We start from the raw sequence: 24,314 nt of genomic DNA on the forward strand, positions 1-24,314 counted from the left end.
GGAGAAATTAATAAAGTGCAAAATAAGTTGGACTTTATCTTAAAATTTTATACAATATGCAGTCACCTAATACTGAACAAGTAAATACATCTAATAAACAGTGCACAGATGTGAAGTTGCCAGATTTAGAAATCCTATATTTTGTGGTAGAGTGCAGGATTGGCTATCGTTTCGTGACTTATTTGATGCTGCTGTCCATAATAACAATCGGTTAGGAAATGCTCAAAAGTTGCAGTATTTAAGGCAGCTCTATCAGGGGAGCCTGCTGTAATGTTACAATCTATTTCCATATCTGATGATAACTATAAAGTAGCATGGGAGTTACTTAAATCAAGATATGAAGATGTGAGGGAGCTAGCGAATCATATTTTGAGCAAGTTCATTACTAAACCAGCTGTGAAGAATGAGCCGTCAGGTGAGTTAGGAAGATTGGTCGGCAATAGTGTTCAGTGTGTGTGTGTGAACTTAAATCCTTGGGCCTTCCAGTGGAACATTGAGATGTGATTTTAATTTACCATGTCGGCGAGAAGCTAGATAAGAACACCAGAAAATAATGGGAGCTTTCATTGAAAAAAAACGAACAACCAATTTTCCATCAGCTGAACGAGTTCATATTACAACGTGCCAAAGCGTTAGCTGCAGTGAGTGCAAGGTCACCGGCAGACACGTCTGCTTTAAAAACAAACAAAAAAGGCAACACGTTAGTGCATCAGTCAAGTCCAATTGTGTCGTGTATCATGTGTAAAAATAACTACAACCTATATAAGTGTCAAGGGTCCATAAATATGTCAGTGAATGATAGGCATAGTTTTCTGAAAAAGAATTCGCTTTGTTTCAATTGTTTGACCTTAAATTGTTCCGTAAATAAGTGTAAAGTGAAGCAGGGTTGCAACAAAAAACATCATACTTTATTGCATTTTGAAAAGAGCGATAAAGTAGATATTGTAAATTGTTCTCATTCTATACATCAAAAACTAATTCCTCAGGTGTTGTCCACCGCTGTCATAAATATCAAAGATAATGCAAGTAAGTTGATACAGTTTCATGCTCTTATCGATTGTGGCAGTGAATTGTCGTTTATAGCTGAACGTTGCGTCCAGAAATTAGGCATAAACAAAGCGAAAATCTACATGAGCATATCAGGTGTTACTGGTTCTAACGTTGAAAATTCTCATGCAATAGTTGATTTGTTTTTTCAATAATTGTACAGTAATAATAATATTCATACTAAAGCAATAGTAGTCCCAAGAATCACATGTAACTTACCCAGAGTAACTAGTCAAAATATAGGTAATTGGGAAATTGGGAAACAAGTAAACTTAGCAGATCCACAGTTTAATAAAAGTGGCCCTATTGATGTGTCGTTAGGTGCTGATGTTTTCCCATTATTGTTGCTCAGTGGGAGACGCGTAGGTAAGAATGGAGCTCCGTCTGCCATTGAAACGGTGTTAGGTTGGTATTGTGTAGTCAGATTAACTTAACGAATAACACTTCAAGTGTTCAGTCATATTTTCTGTTGATCTCGATAAAACATTGCAAAGATTCTGGGAAGTAGACGGGTTGCCAACTGTACAACATTTATCCGTTGAAGAGCAAACATGTTAGCAGTATTTTGCTGAAACTTACAAACGTGATGTTGATGGCAAATATATTGTAAAATTGCCTTTTAAAGAAAATGTTGAGCCTCTAGGTGTATCACGGGACACAGCAGTAAAGCGATTATGCCAGATGGAACGTAAGGTACAGGAAGATCCTGATTTATGTAAACAATATTGTGATTTCATGAAGGAGTACTTAGACTTAGGTCACATGGAAAAAATTCCTGATGTAGAACTTGATAAGCTTGTATTTGAATCTTATTATCTGCCGCATCATTGTTTCTTAAATGATAGTAGTTCTACCACTAAATTGCGGGTTGTATTTGATGGTAGTGCTAAAACTAGCAGTGGAGTATCTCTCAATGACAACTTAATGGTAGGTCCAAAATTACAAGATGATATTATCCCACTAATATTAAGGTTGAGAACTAATCCAATTGCATTGTGTGCTGATATAGCAAAAATGTACAGACAAGTTAAGGTAAATCAAACTGATTCTGATTACCAGAGAATAGTGTGGAGAGAAACAGTTGACCAACCTATTAGTGATTTTAGATTGTTAACTGTTACTTTTGGAACCAGTTCCGCTCCATATCTGGCTGTAAAGTGTTTGCAACAGTTAGTTGTAGATGAAGGTCATTGTTATCTGGGAGCCGCAGAATTAGTCATGAATGATTTCTTTTTTAATAATTTAGTTTCAGGTGCAGCTGATAGTAGTGAGGCAATGGTATTGTCTCAGAATTAACCGCATTATTACACAAAGGTAGTTTTGAATTAAGAAAATGGTCTACTAATGACATGAATGTGCTAAATAGTACACCTTGTCACTTAAGAGAAACTCAGTCGTTAATTTGTTTTTAATGAAGATGAGAATGTAAAAGCTGTAGGTATACAGTGGAATCCATCAAGTGATTCATTTTCATTTTCTATTGTTATTCCCACTTATAAATCAGTAATGACAAAACGAATGTTGCTCTCTGATATTACAAAATTGTATGATCTGCTTGGTTGGTCATCTCCAGTATCCATTGTTGCAAAATTGTTGCTATAATTATTATGGAAATTAAAAATTGAATGGGATGACGTAATTCCGAATGTTATTGCTCGCTCGTGGGAAGCATATTGTCAAGAATTGCCATTGTTGAGACAGATTAAGATCAAAAGGTGTATTTTTTCTGAAAATATTGTGAAATATGATCTAATTGGGTTCTCAGATGCTACTGAAAAGGCGTATGCTGCAGTAGCATACGTACGTTGTATAGATACATCTGGAAATGTGCAAGTATACCTGATTGCTTCAAAGACCAAAGTAGACCCTATAAAACAAATATAAATACCTAGGTTAGAATTGTGTGCTGCAGTATTGTTATGTAGATTAGTCAATACGGTCATTAAGGCAATGTTAATCAAGTTTGAACAGGTTGTCTGTTACACAGATTCTACTATTGTGTTAGCATGGCTTTCTTCATGTCCGAGTAAATGGAAAACATTTGTGGATAACCGGGTATCTGAGATTCAACAATCATTTTTTATTAAATGGGCGCACACATCGAGCAAAGACAACCCAGCTAATTGTAGTACTCGTGGTTTGAATAAGTCACAATTAGAGTTTTAGTCACTACGGTGGAATGGGCCAAAATGGTTGATGGAATCAGAGTTACCTATTGTAAATATTAAATGCAAAAATCTAGATTCTGTTCAATGTGAGCAAAAGTTTTCAACTGTTAACATTCACATTAAGGTTGACTGTACAATAGTAGATTAATTTTCATCGTTATCTAAGTTAGTTCGTGATACTGCTTGGTGTAAGAGATTTATTAGCAATAATAAAAGTAAACAGGAGTTAAGGTGTAGTGGACCATTAACTACAAAGTAGTTGTCAAATGCATTAATGCATTGTCTAAAACCAGCTCAAGAATCTGAATATCCACTTGAGATAAAATACTTACGTATGAAAAAACCTTTGCCTTATAATAGCAAACTATTGTGTTTAAATCCATTTCTTGATGAAAATGATGTCATGAGAGTTAGAGGTCGCTTGCAAAATGCTAGTGTAACATAAGATTTCAAATATCCTATCTTACTTCCAAAACATGCTAGAATTACAGAACTTCTTGTAAAATCTGAACATATAAAGCATTTTCATGCAGGTTCACAGTTATTTTTATCTGTTTTGCAACAAAAGTTTTGGATTATTGGTGGTCGTGACTTTGTAAGGAACATGGTAAAAAGTTGTGTAATATGTCACAAACAGACAAGTGTAACAGCCTTTCAATTAATGGGTCAACTTCCTGTTGATAGAGTAACACCAATTCGTTCATTTTTGCATTGCGGTTTAAATTATGCTGGTCCACCATTGTTAAAAATATGAAAATTCGAAATTCAAAATTGTTTAAAGATTACGTCGCACTCTTCATTTGTTTCAGTGTCAAAGCAATCCATTTAGAATTGTTAAGTGATGCTTCAACCGAGTCATTTATTGCAGCTTTGAAACGTTTTATAGGTAGAAGGGAAAAACCTAGTGATATTTACAGTGATTGTGGTTCAAATTTCACAGGTGCAAACAGAGAATTAAAATCCTTACTGAAACTTGTAACGAATGATGATTCAAAAGAGTCTATATGTAATTACCTCAGTATGCAATCTATAAATTGGCATTTTATCCACCATCTTTACCTCACTTTGGAGGCATATGGGAAACTGGTGTAAAGTCTGTCAAGGACCACTTAAGACGTATAGTTGGTAACACTATACTCACATTTGAAGAAATGTATACAGTTTTGTGTCAGATTAAACCATGTTAAAATTCTAGACCATTAACTGCTCTATGTTCTGATCCTAATGACTATCAGGTATTAACTCCTGTTCATTTCTTAATTCACGATGCCCTAGTAGCAATACCTGAACCAAATTTGTATGAATTAAAAATCAATCATTTGTCACGCTGGCAATTAACTCAAAGATTGGTCCAACATTTTTGGAACCGTTGGCAAACAGAATATTTGTCTCGGCTGCAACAAAGACCAAAATGGTGGGACAAACATGCTAATATCAAGGTCAATGGTTTAGTAGTAGTGAAGGAAGATAAGACATCTCCTCAACATTGGAATTTAGCAAGAGTAGTTTCTTTCATTCTGGTGTAGATAATATTGTTAGAACTGTTACTATTAAAACTAGCAAAGGTGTCTTTAAACGACCAATTGTAAAAATTTCTCCTCTTCCATTTAATGAAGAAATATATGTAGAATGTGTAGTGTAGAGTAATGTGTAGAATAACATGTAGTGTTGAAATGATATTTCAAGGTGGGCGGTATGTTCGGCCGCATTTCATTATTCTTTTGTTTTGTATCTGGCAACGCTGGATGATTGATAGTTTTTTTATAAGTGTCAATGTGGCGTGTGTGACTGCATAGTGTGTAGTTCCTTATGTATAGCAATTATTGTGTTTAGTTGTGTGTTTACAATATAATAAATAGTATATTGTATAACGAACTTTGTGTTCAAAATAATACAGTCCACGAACACACGGATTCATTAAATCAAGATGAGTGTGCATATAGCGATAATGAGCGTACAGTTACAGGTACTTGGATAGTGGATGAAGTAATAAAAGCAATTCAGAAGTGAATCTAACATAATTAAAATGCATGAAGAGTAGCAATATAATATTGATCAGTATGACCCCGATAACGAACAAGGTGGACTATTTACAGTGTATGTTAATAAATTTAAAAAAAACGGAAAGTACATGTTGGCCATCATCATGTACCCACATGCGCAAACAAAAATGCGCGTATACTGTAACTCACACTTTTTCGCATTTATTCCATTTTCCTTACGTTTATGAGTAAAATTCAGTTATTAGTATGTGGAGATGATAGAAAGCTACCTATCTAAGAAGATATTTAAAAATTATAATAAAATAATAAAAAAATAAAGAAAAACAAAATTACGCTCGGTTTTCTGTATACTGGCAACCATGCTTTCGAGAGTTTCAGTAGCAGATCACGTTTGTGAGTGGAAATTGACAGTAGGCAGTGAACGAGGGGAGATAGGTGAAGGAAGGAACTGGAAAATGTAGTAAAATATTAAATTTATAGGTTTAAACCTAGTGTCTTGATGGTTTGCCAAATATAAATTAGCTTCTATAACTAAGATGTCGTACGAAAATATAAAATTAAACAGAAAAACTCTTTTCTTAAGGTTATAAGCTCACGCATCATGATTATGAGCACTATTTGTTTAGACAAAGAGAGCAAACAAAACGTAGCCTCCGTGGTTAGGTGAATAGAGTGGCGGACTAGCAGTTATTTTACTATTTTGACACGAGATCGAATCCAATCTCATCCCAGATATATATATATATATATATATATATATATATATATATATATATATATATATACGAAACATTATAGGAAGTGTATAATTTTTATGTTAATAAGATTCGAAACAATATAATAAGGAAATAACTTATTGATAGTATCCTTTCATCTACGTATTTATTCAGTATTAGACTACGTGTCGGTCTACTATTGGAAACAGCGATTACTTTCAGTTTATGGTCTTTTATGTTACACTTTCCCTGCCCGTTCTTGAACAGCAGGCAACTCACTTCGGATTTGTGTGTCTGGAACAGGAAAAAGAACATACGTGACCTTGGCAGTCTTTCCAGTCTTACCCCTTGTTACATCGACCTGATGTCAAATTATCGTTTATGTGTGTGTGTGCTTGTGCTTTTTGCTTTTTAGAGTATTGACTTTCTCTCTCTTTTTTCATATCCACAAGTGCAAGAATGCTTTCGTTGAACGAAACTAAATTATACATATCTATGTATGAGGCACAAGAATATTTCCAAAAGATAGCATGAATATGAACGATAATCATACCATATTTCAACATTATATAGTAGCGTGAAAAACTGATAGTAAAATGATATATGACATATTAAACGTAAATCATGGCATGACAACACATTAAAGGTAAATCATTAAATTTTAGGAATTATAAATTATCACCTTACGTGTCGTTGTATTCCTATTCGTTTTCACATTCGAGCGACGAAAGAAGAAATTGTAGTAATAGTGATTAAAATCGAATTCGAGATTTCAATGAATTCAAGTTTCATGCCCTCATATATCGAAAAAGTGATATTGATGTCTATCCATCTATTCATCTGTCGGTTCGCCACGCTTTTACATGCATTCAAATAGAGGCCATATTGTCCGACGTATCTGGACCGAATTCTAGTCATGAAATTTTTATAAAACTTTATCGTTTCGAATTCTATATTCTCCGACACCTAAAAATAACGGTAGTTTACTGAAGGATGAAAATTTAAAATAATGAAATGGTCCCAAAAACAGCTGTAAAAAATTTGCTTATTTTTTACAAATATGTATTTTATTAATAACCCTTCACCGTAGTATGAATCATTGCTCTGGAAAAATACATAAGGGTAAATGACTGTATGGGATGCGTTTTTTCGAACAATTTACTCAATCGCATTTCATAAATAAATGTAGCATTAATAACATAATAATATGACACAGCTCGTTCGTCCTGTAAACCTTCAGAAGGGAAAATTTACTCTTCTCCGACGATTTTCTCATTACCGCCTAACGCAATAATGTTCATATTTCATAAATAAATGTTACATAAATAACCTAACGACATGGTATAATTTCATCATCCTAGAAAGCTAGAAGTGGTATATTACTTTTCGGAGTAACTTTTACCCCACGATTTCGTCGAGAACGACTCAGGCAATTTTGTTCGTATTTCATAAATAGCATAACTGTTTTTTTCCTGAAAAGATATACAAGGGATATTGTATTCTTGGTGATGACTTTTTTGACGAGTTTCTCAGAAAGAACTCAGACGCTTTTGCTCATAGTTCACATACAACTATTTCCTTAATAATTTTAATATATGACATAAGCTATTTCTAATATAAATATAAGCAATGGGTGCTTTACTTTTGGACGTAATTTGCTTCCAACAAAGATTAATTTTTTTTATTAGCATTTCCCAAATAAATATTTCAGTAACAGCTGCAACTTAACACTAGTCAGTTTAAGAAATTCGAGCGAAAAAAATCAGTGTGTTTCATTTGTGCCCATTCTTAAGTATATTTTTAAATCACGATCTTCCTAACAAAATCAAAACTTGTTTTTAAATGTGAAGCATTGTGGCCAAATGGTTCAAGTGCATTGGTTCTGGATTTTATTCCCGGTGAGACTTAATGTATTTTTATCCAACGTTAATGTATAAGTAATAACTAGGTGCAAAGAGAAAGTGTTTAAACAAGCCTAACCAAGCTAGTGAATAATGCAAAGAAATAATACAATATTACGAAGTTATACAAGAAACGTTGTTAATATTAGATATTTGCGTGTGAAATGTCCAACCGATTACTGCCAACTCCAAAGGTAGGAAAGTGAAATATCCAATACCAGGTTAATGAGTGGTCTCTAGTTAAAGCTATCCTACTAGGAAATAATTAAGATATCAAAAAATGTTGTAATCGCTGGGAGATATGTTAGGAGAACACAGTGGGTGAGAGAGTTTAACACGAACACAACAATAACACACCTGTAACACTAGCCCAACGAACTTGGAATATATAGTTTGTGTATGGAAAATCATACACGAGGCGCTGCACGGGAGAGCCGTGTGCATACATATGGCAGTCAACTTCCTAAGAAATTAATATTAATAATAATAATAATAATAATAATAATAATAATAATAATAATAATAATAATAATAATAAACAGAAAACGAATCAGTTCTTTACATAATTTATTTATTTAACCATGGAAGTGTAATGGATTCAAAATTATTTCTCTCTCTCTCTCTCTCCTTCTCTTTGAAAGCAACAACCCTTAGTGTGCCAAGACGTAGAAAAGGATTTGTGGCACTCACGACTATAGGGTGGTGTGTGGTTGGCTCATCCGGTTCTTTTTGTTGTTAGTTCCAGCTTTCTCGACCGGATGCAGTTATTCCTGGTAGAAAATACAAGAAAGTATACATTTCTATTACTATTAAAGAAAATAATTACACTCATTCCCTCAATGTAATCCTTGTTTGTTTAACTGTATACAGAGAGCTGATCCGTGGAAGGATCGTTGATTATAAGAAATAAAATGACAAAGTAATATCCTTGTAAATATATTCTTGCATATATAGGTAGAAGTTTGCGTCACATTATTCATATTGCTGGGCACGCCAGTGTGCCGTGTTATCCGGTTGTGGCACACTGGAATATAGGGTATGGCTTTCTATTTTTTTTCCAATTATTTTAACTGCTTCAATTCAAATTAATCTATAATAATAAGAGAGAATTTAGTTTTCTTCCCCTTCGATTTAGAAATAAGATCCGCTAGAATTGTATATATAAAAAATAATAATATTCAGAATTTTATAGAGTAGTTTGTTTTATTCAAAATGAAATACCTCCTGCAACTGTTTGTGTTGGAATTATTTGAAATCAAATATTTAAGTTTTATGACCCATGGTTATACTGGCTAGGCTAAAGGAGACGATGATAATGAGAAATGAGTGAAATGGTGGATGAAGAAAGTGGGAGAAAACGGGAAAACCCCGAGAAAACCCATGCACATGGTGTTTCTCCATCACAAAATTCACTCGGTGCGAGCTGGGATCGAACCAAAGATCCCATGCACCAAAGGTGAAAACTTTATCACTGAGCCACCGCGGCCCCTCTGAAATTATTTATAGGAGAGAGTGACTACTTTATGAAAACTTGATATCGAACACATTTGTTTGAAAATACGAGTTTTTTTTGTGAAATATTGCTTAATATTCAGAAAAACGTAAGTCAATAAAATAATAATAATAATCTTCTTCTTCATCATCATCATCTTCAATTAAAACTATCTGTGTATTCGCACAATTCCACGAATTAAGAAGAATTCGTTTACTTCTCATGTAAATGTAGAAGGACTTAATCCCTGTTGCTTTCAATATAGGAGGAAAATGTCCAACTATCAAATGATATGCTACACAAAATGCCCTATGCAACATAATGAAGTATAGAGTCATCATTTCTAGGTTGTCTAAAGAACACTTTTGTTTTAGCAAGAAAGGAAGAAAATATAAACTGTTCAGTTTTAACCTAGTATAAAGTTTGCAGATTTAAGGTAAAATGCACAGAGTTGTTGGATATTAAATGTAGTTCCGATTTATGGAGAAAGTCACCGTAGTTTATTGTTTGAAATATACTGGGAGTGACCAAGCCATTACCTATACAAATATCAGAAGTGATACGTTAATGGTGTTAGTTGCAAACTGTTGTAGTAATGAAAAATTTAACAAAATCTCTAAAAATCTGAAAAAACAGATCCACATTGACAGACTGTTAAGTAAAACTGCTAAATCTGATTAATGACCTGTGTTACAATTTCAGACATATCATTCCCATATCAAAACTACGAAAGAAGTAAATTACGAATAAAGGTGAATTTACAGCTCTAGAATACCAACAAATGATTTTGCTAGATGTAAATTTTGGGAAAACTTTTTTTATCTGGCTTTATATATATTTATTGATTTGTTTCTTTATTAGCTTCACCCTGCCGTAAACATCGCCAAAACCTAGTGGTAAATGGCGATCGTCGAATAGTGACGCGTTGAAGGATTGTCGCTAGTGTGCCACTAGTAGCAGGGATTCGTCGAGTCGAAGCAGATATCTAGAATCGGGGGTATTGAAGTTACCACCACGTAACAGCGAGGACTTCATTTTGATCCGCGCTCCTTTGATTTGCCACGGAAAAACACAGAGGCACGAACACGAATTATCGCCAGCCATGTGCATGCGATTATTATTATAAATTATTTTTCCCTGACGAATTATTATTTTAAGGACAATACTTGAGCTCCGGGGGTCAAGAATAACTCCTGCCTTTACATCATGAAGTGAAAAATATTGAGATGGGTGCGTATTATTGTGTGAATTTAGATGGCAACTTTCGCCGATCACTATCAAGTGAATATGGGAAAACTATGAAAAAAGTAACTAGACGTCATTTTGTTATAAAATTACATGGCGGCTGCATTTGATCTATTTCCAAACAGTTATCGTCAAATATACACGGTTAAAGGAGCATTCGGATTAAAAATATTAAAAAGATGTCAACGATTTATCACTCTACAAGCTGTGACCTCATAATCGCCTTCGTGGCGAATTAGGAAGAACACGCAACTAGTAACCCTAAGGTTGGTGGTTCGCGCCCAGCTCAGGTCACTCTTTTACTTTTTAAAAATGTTTTACACTCACCTTAATGAAAACAAATTACGCATATAGGTGAGTTAACGTATTTTAGGGGAATAATTTTGTGGTTCGTTGGCGTTCCATCGCTTCTCTGCCGCTGGTAGTATAATTTTCAAAACGGAAGTGGGACCACCGCCGATCGTCGCTGTCGTACCGCCAATTTTTAGGGGACGAGTCGCTAATTGCCTAACGGTGGTCCATCGACGCTTACGGCATGGGGTTGTCCCCTCACAAGTGATGCAGATTGTAATCGACCAAGAGTCTTTGGAACATCTTCCGACTTGCACTTCTGAATAATCCGTTTAGGATCAAGTCCAATTAAGGCTGCCCCACGGAAAGGTAGAACAAATGAGGCAATTGGTCGAAGCACTAGGCTCGACACCCTTCATCTCATTCAAGACTTAGACTCTTCAGGAAAAGTAACAAGTTTATTGCTTGTAATTTATTTTTTGAGTCAAAGTGTTTTGCAATAAACCATCGTTTCGTAAGACATTTTTACGATCGTATACTATTACTTTCGAAAATTGTACTCTTAATATAATTTCCCATCATGGATTTGAAAAAAAATCAAAGTTCGAGCAGAGAAATATCTAAGATCCAAATGCCTCTTCATGTTTGATATCGAAGTCTGGCCTTCATTATTCACTCTTAATTTATTTTAGTGCTAGGCAACGCGACTCGACGGGATGGCTCTAAGTGAAAAAATTTATTTAGATGGTAAGTAATCAGGTAATTGCTCCTGTTATTTCACGAAACAAAACAGATCTTGTGGGAATTTTTCCCGTACCAGGGAGAGGGAGTAAATCATCTGCTTACGTTTGCTTAACTAGGAAGAAAGCAAGGGTGCCGATCTTGGGGGGCCGAGCCCCCCAAAGCTCATGTTGGCCTCCTTTGTATTTACAACATTTGGCTCAATTTGTCTTAAAATCCTTATATATATATATATATATATATATATATATATATATATATATATATATATATATATATATCTTCTTCATGTGAGTGCTCCGCCCAAACTTACAGAGGAATGAGCGCCCTTGGAAAAAGGCCTAGTGAAATGAATAAAATTGTGATAACTTAATACCTGAACACCTCTATCTCTAATGGAGGAAAGTAAATTAGTAATCAACACTTCTTTCAATTTTAAGAATTTCAAAGATTCTCGTAATTTAGTAGCATCCCGGATTTGCATTTTTGAAATATGGGAACTCTTTCTATACCTTAATGTGGTAATCGGTTTCGGACCATGGACTTAAGTCACTTTGCCACAAGTGGCACATAGGAGTTCTTCTTTTGATTTCTTTAGAAATATTGCGAATGGTATGACTTTTAAAACTATGTTTAAAAAAGAATACACATCGACACAATAAGATGATAATTTGATACCTAGGAAATACAGTATATTGAATTGTTTTTAATTTGTTCTCACGCTACTAAAACAGTACTTATGTTTTCTTTTTTATTCCAGCCTTTCAATATAAGCATTTCATACTATTGTCTGTTCTAGGAGGATACAATTCTAGTTCATGTGTATGCTAGCTTTGGAAATACAGTAGACTTTCGCTTATTCAAGATAAACAGGCAGGCAGAACGCCGGATGTGTTAAGAAAAAAGCTCTTAAAAGTAAAACTTATGATATAATTTTACATATTATTATTCTAATTATGTTTTATAACAAATAAATGCACTGCACTGAATCAGGGACGTTTCCAGCGTGAAGGCCTGGTTCCTTCCCCCTCCGAAACTCAAGCACCTTTTCATAAAATTGCTTTTACCCTTTTGAGGTTCTTTTATATCAGTTTACTTGAAGTAAGTGTCCAAACTTGGGCAATGTGCTGTTTTCTTCTTATAATTCTAAGAACATACCATAATGCCATTATACCAGGTGGAATTAAAGAACAGTTTTTAATAGGATTAACATTTCGTTTCCGTTCTGCTTCTATCTTTAATATATTAGAATGATACACTCAATGTCTTCTTGCTATTTTCGCTATGTGATGTACGTAGCAGACGCTTTTCTTTAGTTACATTTCTCTCGAAAATATGTTTCATTTCGTTTGTGCTATAATGCAGTTTCCAAAGTAAAATGGTTTATAAATGAAAAGTAGAAAAATGTTTAAGAGAAATACTGACCTGTTGCACTATTGTTATTATTATTATTATTATTATTATTATTATTATTATTATTATTATTATTATTATTATTATTATTATTATTGATGATGTTTTTAAAACATTAGAATTGAGTGCGTACGAGGATTCGTGTTGGGCCCCCTGCGAATAGAAAACCTGGATACGTGTCTGTACTGAATGATAGACATATGAGTCAAGGTTTAGACATCTTGGTTACAGAAGCTAATTTATATTTGGCAGACAATCTACACACTAGTTTTTAACCAATAAATGCAACATTTTACTCCACTATCCAGTTCCTTAATCCAACTCCTCGACTTCCCTACTCAATTCCCTCCGCAATCGTGCTCTGCTACTGAAAAAAATCCTTAGAAATCATGATTGCCAGTATAAACTAAACCGAGCATAATTTTGTTTTTTCCTTATATTTTTATTATTTTATTATATTTTATAGAAATATCTGCTTAGATGGATTGCTTTCTATTATCTCTTCATACTAAAACTGAATTTTACCCATAAAGGCAAGGAAAATGGAATAAATGCGAAAAATCATGAGATACAGTATATGCGCAAATGTATTGCGCATGGGAGTACAGGTGAGGAAAAGAAATAGGAATTTATAAATAATTATTTTGAAAAACAAGCTACTAAATTGGAACCCGATAAAATTTGTGAGAATAAAGGTCAAAAGAGTTTAGCAAAGTTAGCGTTGAATAGTTTTGGGGAAAAAATCGGACAGAAAGAGAATTACAGTCATACAATAATTATAAGTGATCTTGGTAAATATTTTAATAAACTAGCTGATTCTAATATAGAGGTTCACCAAGATATTCAAATAAATGACAACACACTAATTTTAAATTGGCAATATCTTGATGATGCGAGTGTGCCACTTAATAATACAAATGTCGTCATAGCTGCCTATACTACTGATCATTCTCGGCTAGAACTCTATACTTATTTAGATAAACTAGGAAAATATGTGCTATATTTTGATACGGATAGCATAATTTATGTAGAGACTCCAGATGGACCAATGTTACACACTGGCTGTATGCTAGGCGAATTAACAAAACAATTACAACTACGGAAGTAATACATTTATTACTGAATTTGGTCTTTTGGGCCAAAAAACGATGCATTTGAAGTATGCGACCCCGACACTGGGGATATTTCAAATGTGTGGAAGGTCCGTGGTATTACACTCAATTACCAAATTTCCAAACATAAATAATAATAATAATTTTCAACAAATATAAAGTATGAATCTTTTTAAGGACACATCAATTGTACAGTAAGGGACACTTCTGTATGTAACACCCAAATGGAGATTTACGACAAACGTGTTCAATGAGTCGAGTTCGAAGCATTTGCCGGAAAGTATTGCAACCGAATTAACTTTAAAGAAAAGTGTGTGGCATAATCGCCAGGCAGTAAAAGTTCCCGTACATTTGGGTGAAATTTCCACTACCGTCTACAGAATTATTTCTCAAATATGAGATAAATCTTAGACGTGTAGTTCTTATGGTGAACATATTACTTGGTATTTGTTCTATTGGTGGAGATAAAGTGTCACAAAAAATTAAAACCCAATCCTGTTGCTGTTGGAACAAACACTATTTCAGTAGTTTGAGGGCCTGAATAAATATTCTGTCACTTCAGGAGGGTAGGAACAACGAACCCCCTTTCTTCAGTGTAAAAACACATACATTTAATTAAATGCTTAGTCAGAGTCACCCAACTGGAATAACGCTTTTATGATTTGAAGTTTAGCTCCTAAGCCATGTTGTCATAGTTGATAACATTGGAGAACAAGAGATATAAATATGATGCAAGAGAGATATAGTCACATGTGCAAATTTAGAATTTGAGACAAAATGATCGGATGCCATACATATTTTGTCAAAAATTTAGATTTCGTAAGTACACATGTAAAAGTTTACCCGAGCCTGAGAGCATCCCACTTCCAATTGTTGAATTAAATGTTAGAACTTCATTGAGAAGATCTGATGATTACATAGGAGACGAAACATCTTAAGGTATGGGAAACCAACAATGAAATAATTTTCAACTGTCGTGGATGATTTTCGAACCCTGAATCCAAAGATTAAAAAGCAACAACTCTACTCACTCACCAACGGAGCCACACAGCACGATAGGAAGTGATACGTCAGACACAAGCTTTGTTACTTACAAAACGTTTATTTGTAATAGGGAAAGGTAGGGAAATTCCCCGTCTCTACGTTTTCTTTCCCTGGCACTAACTTAATTACTGTTGGCTCAGCCTGTGAAGAATATTTTCCACCCTTCTAGAAATTTTTTTAACAATTTTCATACATTTTTAACAACACAAAACATTTATCCATAGCTGTTCCGCTTAATTACACTTACAAAAAACAATTACTTCCAATTCTGTTAATTCCAGTACCAAGTAAACAGAAATACTGGTCATGAAATTCTATATGTCGCGAATAGATTTGTAGAAAATATCCAAATTCAACTTTTCCATTTGGAACAGGGGAGAGCATACACGCGCGGTTTAGGGAGCAGGTTGTGCCCATGAGATTTGTTTTGAGGAGGAAGGGACAAAACTTAACATTGAAAATGGCAAAATCGCACGTTTAATTATACCATAATTTTATTTTTAAGAACGCCAAATGCGAAGGAGAACGAATGTATTCTCTTTGTCTTGAAAGAATAAAATAATGGCTGAATCTGGAAGTGAACAGAGACTGGTGATGTTTAGAAACAATGGATGTTACCAAGCAATGGCGTAGCCAGAAGGTCAGCAACCTCAGACATTTGTAAAAGATTTTAAAATAAATCCTAAATTGCGGCTTTCTTCAAAAATTTTCCGTGGGGCCCTGGATTTATCCCAAATGAACGTTTAGCCAGACATGACCCAAAATCAAATCCTGGTTACGCCCCTGCCAACAAGTGATGTACTCTCCTTGTGTGTGACATGCAAATCAATGTGGAATTCATTAGAGGAGGGGAGACATCGCGCTAACCTTTTAGGTTCTCTTTTTCTGTTGGAGAGGAGAAGAATGATAAATGTGGGAGAAATTTTGCCCAAACACTTGGAGGGATAGTCACCTCTCGCCCATTTGGGGGAATTACGTTGCCAAGAGCTAGCCTAGAGTCTTCCCCGTCTGGAAAATTAGTAATCAAAACATTGGTTACTACTGTATTAAATTTTCTTTGGAAGAACCGTCTGCTAAAAACTAGTGCCAAATAATCAGACATAAATCATAGCTAATATTCAAAAGTGTCTGAAACAATGATATTTGTGAAACATAAGAGAGAGAGAGAGAGAATTAGATCTGGACATAATAGTGTTCATCGGCTATAAATTTAAACAAACGAATGTTTTTCGTTATACTTCTGAGATGAGTGGTTAACGTACAGAATTTCTGTGTAGAGGGTCGCGGGTTCGAATCCACTTATGTTTCCTGTTTTTTGTTGCTTTTTACATGAAGTGGAATTTATGTGCCCCTGTAGTAATATCGTTTTTTCGGAGAACGCTTGGCCCCTAAGCGGTTATTCCTCACAAACTAACAAACTATGACGAGAAAACTCCATAAAATTAAAAAAAAAATATTGCAATGATCTGTTAGGTCCTAACTCGGTTCATGAGACATAACCATACCCGTTTAATGGTTTTAAAATTTTAATTGTTTGAAGAAATATTCGGGACTAAGTTTTTGAGACGCTGAACCGTTTGGTAAGCATTAGCCGAATCGAGATATTGATATTGCTTTAAATGAATTTTAATCAAGCTTTGCCTCATCAGCAGCCCTAACTTTTGAACCGTTTCAATGAACTGTAACCATTTCTTGATTTGAGTTCAAAGTCGACGTGATGAGCTACTTGGCCAGCCATAACCGGACTTTTTTGTTCGATTTCGTATCATCATGAAAGCACGCAGTGTTTCTTAGAATGTTCATAGGCGTTACGCTACGTGAAAACTCGAATCCCTACCACAGAACAAACATACACACATATTTTCAAGGCCTTGAGTCGAACCTGGGACCCTTTTAAGAGAAGCGATTCCCATCTCATGAGTTCAATCGAACCAGCCAAGCTTTGAAACAACATTATACTATAAACTGTTCGATCTCCAATTCAAAGAAATATTGATTCTGCACTTAAAATCACTCAGTTTCGTAATGAATTTCGTCATAGGTAAAGAATATAGCATTTTCATTTTTGTTTGTGACGTTATTCAAAGCTATGCACTGCAATAGTGATTCCTTGAAGTCGTGTTTGTGATGAAGTATGAAATCCAAACGTGAACCACTACATTCTGTTTCAAGGTGAGAAGCTCAAATCGATAAGTTAACATACGCCGTAACTTAAACACTGGAACTTGTCACCAAGTTAAGGAATTGTGATGCATTCAACCTATCTTGAGCTGTACTTTGTCCTTATGAGAGGAGAGAGACAGAGGGAGAGAGAGAGCGGTAGATGATTAATGTCAGAATAAAACAATTTACACATATTAACATTTTGCTAACACGTTCGTTTCAAACAACCGTGATTGATTTTAAGATTTCTTGAACTCATGAGATGGGAATCGCTGTGGTAAGTAACCTTCTCTTAAAAGAGTCCCAGATTCGATTCAAGGTCTTGAAAATATGTAAATATGTTTGTTCTGTCGTAGGGATTCGGGTTTTCACGTAGCATAACGCCTATGACCGTTCTAAGAAACTTTGCATGCTTTCATGATGATACAAAACCAAACAAAAAAGTCCGGCTATGGCTGGCCAACTAGCTCATCACGTCGACGTTGATCTCCTACAAATAAATGGTTACAGTTCACTAAAACGGTTCGTAATTTAGGGCTGCTGATGAGATAAAGCTTGACTAAACTTCATTTCAACCAATATGAATGTCTCGATTCGGCTATGGCTTACCAAACTGTTCATCGTTCAAAAACTTAGTCCCGAATATTTCTTCAAGACAATTAAAATTTTAAAACCATTAAACGGCTATGGTTATGCCTTATGAAATGAGTTGTGACCAAACAGATCATTGCCAATTTTTTTTAATTTTATGGAGTTCTCTCGTCATCTGAAATGGTGAAATTTATGGCTATAATACTTAAATATATGGTAGTTACTGATGAAAAGTTACCTTTACCCAAAATTGGTTAATCTCTACCTCTAACTTCTAGTTTGACTTTGAAATCCATTCATTAATATTACACTTTGAAATTTAAGATTACAAATGTAGTTGAAATGGTTCATTTGTTGAAAACCGTTTATTTCTAAGGTGTAATCTGATTAAGTGATCAGTTTCGAACCTCTGCTTAATTTTTTTCAAAAAGATTGTATGATGATTTTGAACATTTTTTTTTCGAAATTTTAAACTTTCAGATGGAAAATTATGGTTTGAAATATTAGGTTCAAAAATTTGATTTGAAAATTGCGTTATAAAATTTTAGTTTGACACAGGTTGAAACATTTAATTCGAAAATTTTTCTTCGAAATTTTTAGTTTCAACTTTCTATTTCTAAAATTTTGTTTTAGCTTTTTACTTTCGAAAGATTTGATCTGAGAATTTCAAGTTAAAAAATACTTTTAGTTTGACGTAGGTTGAAACATTTTTTTAAAACGAAAATTACAGTTTGAAGTTTTCGTTTGAAAAATCATTTCTTTTTTCATTGTTCGAAAATTTTAGTTTTAACTTTCTAGTTCTAAAATTTGGTTAGAGCTTGTTTTGTTCGAAAATTTTGATTTCATGTTTCGAAAAATTTAGTTTACATTTTTAGTTCGAAAATTTAGGTGTGAAATTTTTTGATTTGAAAAAATTTGAAATCGAAAATTTCTATTTCATCTTTTTTTTGTTCGAAAATTTTAGTTTTCTTAAATCAGTTCGTAAACTTTCAATTCAAAAATTTCTGTTTCAATTTTTTCTTTGATTTGAAAATTCGAATTTGAAAATTTTTATTTCAAGGTTTTTTGTTCGAAAAGTTTAGTTTAATATTTTTAATTCGAGAAAGTTTCACTTTCAATATTTTTGAGCTTAATCTTTTGAGCTCGAGAAATTTTACTTTTAAATTTTCACTTGAACTTCTGTAATAACTGGAAATTAGTGAAGACTCAAAGCTTAATCGAATAGTTAAAACCGTTTATTTCTAATCGAATAGTTAAAAACCGGATAAAGTGTGACGGTTAACTGTGAAAGAAATCCCCTTTGCACTCACTGAATTTTTTGACTAAAATATTTTGAGATGATGATTTAAACTAAACCGTCAATGTTATTTAAGATATAAATCACGCGATCTAACACCAAGACCAAAAATGTGACCTTAAAATTTCGTAGTTCTCTCTTATCAAAAAGCTTAAGTGGAGTGCGTTAAGGTACGCATATCATCATTATATGTAAAGAAGGTGACAGCAAACTCTACTTTGAAGAGCTCACAGAACGTCTATGTAAAGCATAAACCCTAAACAGCACAAGAATTTAAGTTACTATAAAAGTCATATAAACTCTCATTGAGAATCAAACTCCTGAACTTTGGAGACTAAATATTAATAATAACGTCATGAGTATAGGCTTTTATAGGGCGTGGGTACATGAACGATCACTAAACTTTCATGATTGGTGGTTTAATTTGGCAGAACCAAAGTCATGATCTCCAGAACTAATTTTAGTATTTGATCACGTGAAATTGTTAACGATATAATTTGGGAAGGTTTCTAACTCATGTATTCTTTTATTACGCTATTAGCATGCAAAGTCTAGATTTAGTCTCCGAAGTTCAGGAGTTTGATTCTCAATGAGAGTTTATATGACTTTTATAATAACTTAAATTCTTGTGCTGTTTAGGGTTTATGCTTTATCTGCGAACGGAAACGAAAGGTAGTAACTAGGTTCAGCTCATCACTTCCCTCTTTTACCTTCTCTAGGAATGAATGTATTCATTCAAAGTAAATCATTACACACATATATGTTCTTCTTTTGTCATAAGAAATAACTCCTCAATGTTATCTCGTTGCATAAGTGTGATTAATCGATATTACAATGAACTAATCAGATTTAAGTAAAATGTAAATGTGACGACATTTATTTTAATCCACAAACAAAAGCGAGAGGTATTAACTAGGTCCAAAATAACCTCATCTCATCTCTTTTCTCCTTCTCAAAGAATGAATATATCTTTTCAAATAAAACCATTACACAATATTTGACAATTAAACACTTGTTTGAACAAATAATGCCAACGATACTGTGACAACGAATACGTAAGCATATGTAACATGATATAGTTGACGTTTCCTTTTCAACATATGATTACAAGTCAATGCAGAAAGAAGCTTTATAAATCTTTCCAACAGTTTTGATTAATCCACAAGCGAATATAATATAAATTATTGTTGTTATTTAAGAGGTACTAGCCAGTTCCTGGATCGCACTTCCTCCTCTTGTATGCGTCTTAAATGAATGTATGCTTTCCTGGACATACTTTTTGACAATTGAATATCGTGGTTCGAGTCCCATAAGTTCCATGAATTAAACTAAAACCTTAACCAAACGTTAAGTATTCCTTCCAAAGTTTTCGAGTTGAGTTGATTTTGCGTTTAACTTCCCGTTCAACAGCGAGAATAGAACCTACAAATTAACGTGAAATCCGAATCGCATGAGCTCCCACCAGGAATCGAACCCTGGTCTCCCACGTTAAAGGCGCATACGCTAAAAGGTTAGCCACGGGGAACTCCAAAATTTCGAGTTTCGTATTAATACTAATAATAATCCATACTATTACTGTTGATCTACTAATTCATAATGTAATAGATCATCAAGAAAGAGATCAAACCTTGTTTTAGTAATTTTATACCCATAAAAGGAAACAAAAAAAAGCCATCATAACCTCCAAGCTTTAAAATCCCAGTTCAGTGACATCGAACGAACACATTGTCTCGAACCAAATATCTCAAATTCATTCATACCTGTAGTGGCGCAGTGGCTCAGTGGTAGAACGTTTACTCTGCTGTATGAGATCCCTGGTTAAAACCCCGCGAAAATAGTTTTGTGGTGGGCAACATTATGCTCGGGATACTCGAATTTTCTCCCACACTTTCATTCCAGCAATTCATTCAATTCTTATCGTCACCGTTTCCTTTTGCCTAACCGTCATAACCATGGGACGTAAAACTAAATATTTCATTTGCACCAGTGTTAGTCCAATTATATACCATCTCATCAAAGGGATAACAATCTCCTAATTTTATGCCATAAAAGGGAACGAAAATAAAAGGCATTCATAAACATGTACTAATTCATGACGTAATAAGTTATCAAGAATGTTTTTAATAATTACATATCCATAAAAAGCATCATAACCTCTAATCCAAAAATCCCAAGTCAATGACGTCATACAAAAGCATTAACCGGGCCAAGGTACCTCTGACTCATACGCACCATCGTGTATGGCCCCTGAGTAAGCATAAGCAAAATTTCAATAGGTGACGCAATCTCGGGCCAAAGCCCTGATTCATTCGCATTAGCGCAATGGTCCATGGGTCCCCTCTTTGAGGATAATCAAAAACGCGATCAGGTGGGTCGAGTACTACCGCGTATAGTAAGTTGCTTTCAGAGAGTAGTTGGTTAAGGCGTGTTCCTAAGATGTTCAACTTCTTTCATGATTGTCAGTTCAAATCCCATGCCCTAGTGTTATTCCTTCTTTCTTATTTTCTTTCTTTCCTTTTTTTAAGAAACGCCAGATTCTGTCAATTCGTTAAACAATAATGTTTTGTTCTCTTTTCTAAAAATATTTCTTAGTATCATTCTCTTCTCTCAAGTTTTTTTTTTAAATATTTTCAAATAATTCAAAATTATGTCTTCAAAGAATGCTACAATGATCAAGAATTTTATAAAAAGCCTGGGGTCTTATTGGGTTCATCCATTTTCTCCATTTTTGCATTCCATCATTTGCAACTCATTATCATCGTCTCCTTTACCACAGAGGATAATCTTGGGACATTAAACATAATGAAAAAATAAAACATATAATTAGAAGACCATAACATTTTTCTCATTATATGAACATGAACGCTAAAGTTATTTACCTCATCATCACAGGAATAAGACAGAACCGTCTGAAATGAACATAAGTTTGACTTTGCTTCTGCAGGAATATTAGACTTACAGCCAATGCTATGCTTGTTATTATGCCGAAGTCTCCGACACCTATCAGAACAAAAATATTAAGATATCGAGAAGCGATATTATTTGTAACTGATTCAGGATTTTAAGGATAGTTTCCACCTATTCCGTGAACCCCTACAAAACCAAAACTGCTAGAAATAAAGAGCTTTTAGATACATTGTTGATCGTCATAGAACAAAAACTGTAATAGAAGACACAAGCGGGTTTTAGATTTAATATCTCAAGTAAAAGGGTTTCCTCATCATTATTACTCTACTAAAGCCAAAACTGGTATAGATTTGCTAGTACTTCCCGTTTAGATATTGCTAACCATAGAGCCAGTGGAGTAACTAAAGACTGGGGGCCTCCCCGCTGAAAGCGTATAGAAGGACTCGTTCTCTATATGTTCCACTTCACGATTTCGTGGCTCCCTGATGGCTTGCCTTATCGCGCAATGCGGGGTCTGCTGGGAACCTATTTATGCTCCTGCATAATGCAAAAGTGCTAAGAGACATCGAGAATATGTCTTTCGGAATCAATGAAACGTCCCAACAAAACAACAATTTTTATTTCAACTTTTATATCTATATGCCAACCAAAAGTTTCGGAAATCTACGTCACAACACTGACCAGAATGACGGAATATATCTTAACCAATTTAAGATAGACATATCAGATTCTGTATATGAGAAAGTTGATACTAGTCACATCACCTTCGAAAATTTTGATTTTGAGTAGAAAAGTCAAACTCTGCAATATTTTAAGGCATACCCATACCCGTTTATTGGTTTTAAAATTTTAATTGTTTGAAGAAATATTCGGGACTAAGTTTTTGAGACGATGAACCGTTTGGTAATCAATAGCCGAATCGAGATATTGATATTGCTTGAAGTGAAGTTTAATCAAGCTTTGTCTCATCAGCAGCCCTAACTTTTAAACCGTTTCAATGAACTGTAACCATTTATTTGTTTGAGATCAAAGTCGACGTGATGAGCTAGTTGGCCAGCCATAACCAGATTTTTTGTTCGATTTCGGATCATCATGAAAGCACACAAAGTTTCTTAGAACGTTCATAGGCGTTACGCTACGTGAAAACTTGAATCCCTACCACAGAACAAACATATACACATATTTTCAAGGAATTGAGTCGAACCTGGGACCCTTTTAAGAGAAGGTTACTTACCCCAGCGATTCCCATCCGATGAGTTCAATCGACCCAGCCAAGCTTTGAAACAACATTATACTATAAACTGCTCGATCTTCAATTTAAAGATATATTGATTCTGCACTTAAAAATCACTCAGTTTCATAATGAATTTCGTCATAGGTAAAGAATACAGCATTTGCATTTTTTTGTGACGTTACCCAAAGCTATGTATGCTTCATGCACTGCAATAATGATTCCTTGAAGTCGTGTTTGTGATGAAGTATGTAGAGATTCTCAGTTTGATTTCTTCTCTCACATACGATACAAGGGTTTTGAAAACAGTTCGCGATAAGTATCTGCTATTAACGATGGCAGTTTCACAACAGTGCGTAAACTTCATTCGTCAGTCTTTCCATGAAACGTTGTCGTTCTCAAGGAAGTATAGCTGATGCTGACACTTGCAGAAATTATCATTACCGACCTTGCCAAAGCAAATTACATTTCTTTTCAATACGAAATCCAAACGAAATAGGTTCATTCTGTAGTTTAACCGGCATATCCATTACTTAAAAACAAACTTTATTATGGCTCTTGTTGGTTCAGTATCCCTCCTTTCTACATGAAATTTGCCTGTAAACTTTCCGTATAACATTTAGCTAGTTATAGTGACGTATGCAGAGGGTATGTCCTGATGGTCCTGACAATTCTCACTAATCCTATTTTGTAACTTTTGCCTAACACTAGGGGTGATTTTACAGGTTTTAATACAATCTGTCCTCATACGGAATTCGTCTTCTATATTAGTATTAGTATTAGTATTATAATTTATTTATTTATTTATTTTTATCTGAGACCTCAATATTACGTCCTATTCCAATGGAAATAAGCATACTGAAATTAAGAATAATGAGAAAAAAATGTTTGGACTCTTTATAAGCATGAATTGCCTTATAAAAAGTACTTTGGCATGAAAAGAGGAGCAAAA

General features: G+C 34.3%; 2 protein-coding genes across 2 annotated transcripts in view; both read left to right on the forward strand.

Moving 5' to 3' along the window:
• Nucleotides 1-24,314, forward strand: part of LOC145683385 (phospholipid scramblase 2-like) — a 1,334,370-nt gene that overhangs the window by 1,270,805 nt on the left and 39,251 nt on the right. The window lies entirely within an intron of this gene.
• Nucleotides 1,729-2,343, forward strand: LOC145682918 (uncharacterized). Its single transcript, XM_081754279.1, has one exon. The coding sequence runs from the start codon at nucleotides 1,729-1,731 to the stop codon at nucleotides 2,341-2,343; it is 615 nt and encodes a 204-aa protein (XP_081610405.1).

Source organism: Thermobia domestica, chromosome 4, assembly GCF_964235325.1.
Source record: "Thermobia domestica chromosome 4, izTheDome1.hap1.1, whole genome shotgun sequence".
NCBI lineage: Eukaryota > Metazoa > Arthropoda > Insecta > Zygentoma > Lepismatidae > Thermobia > Thermobia domestica.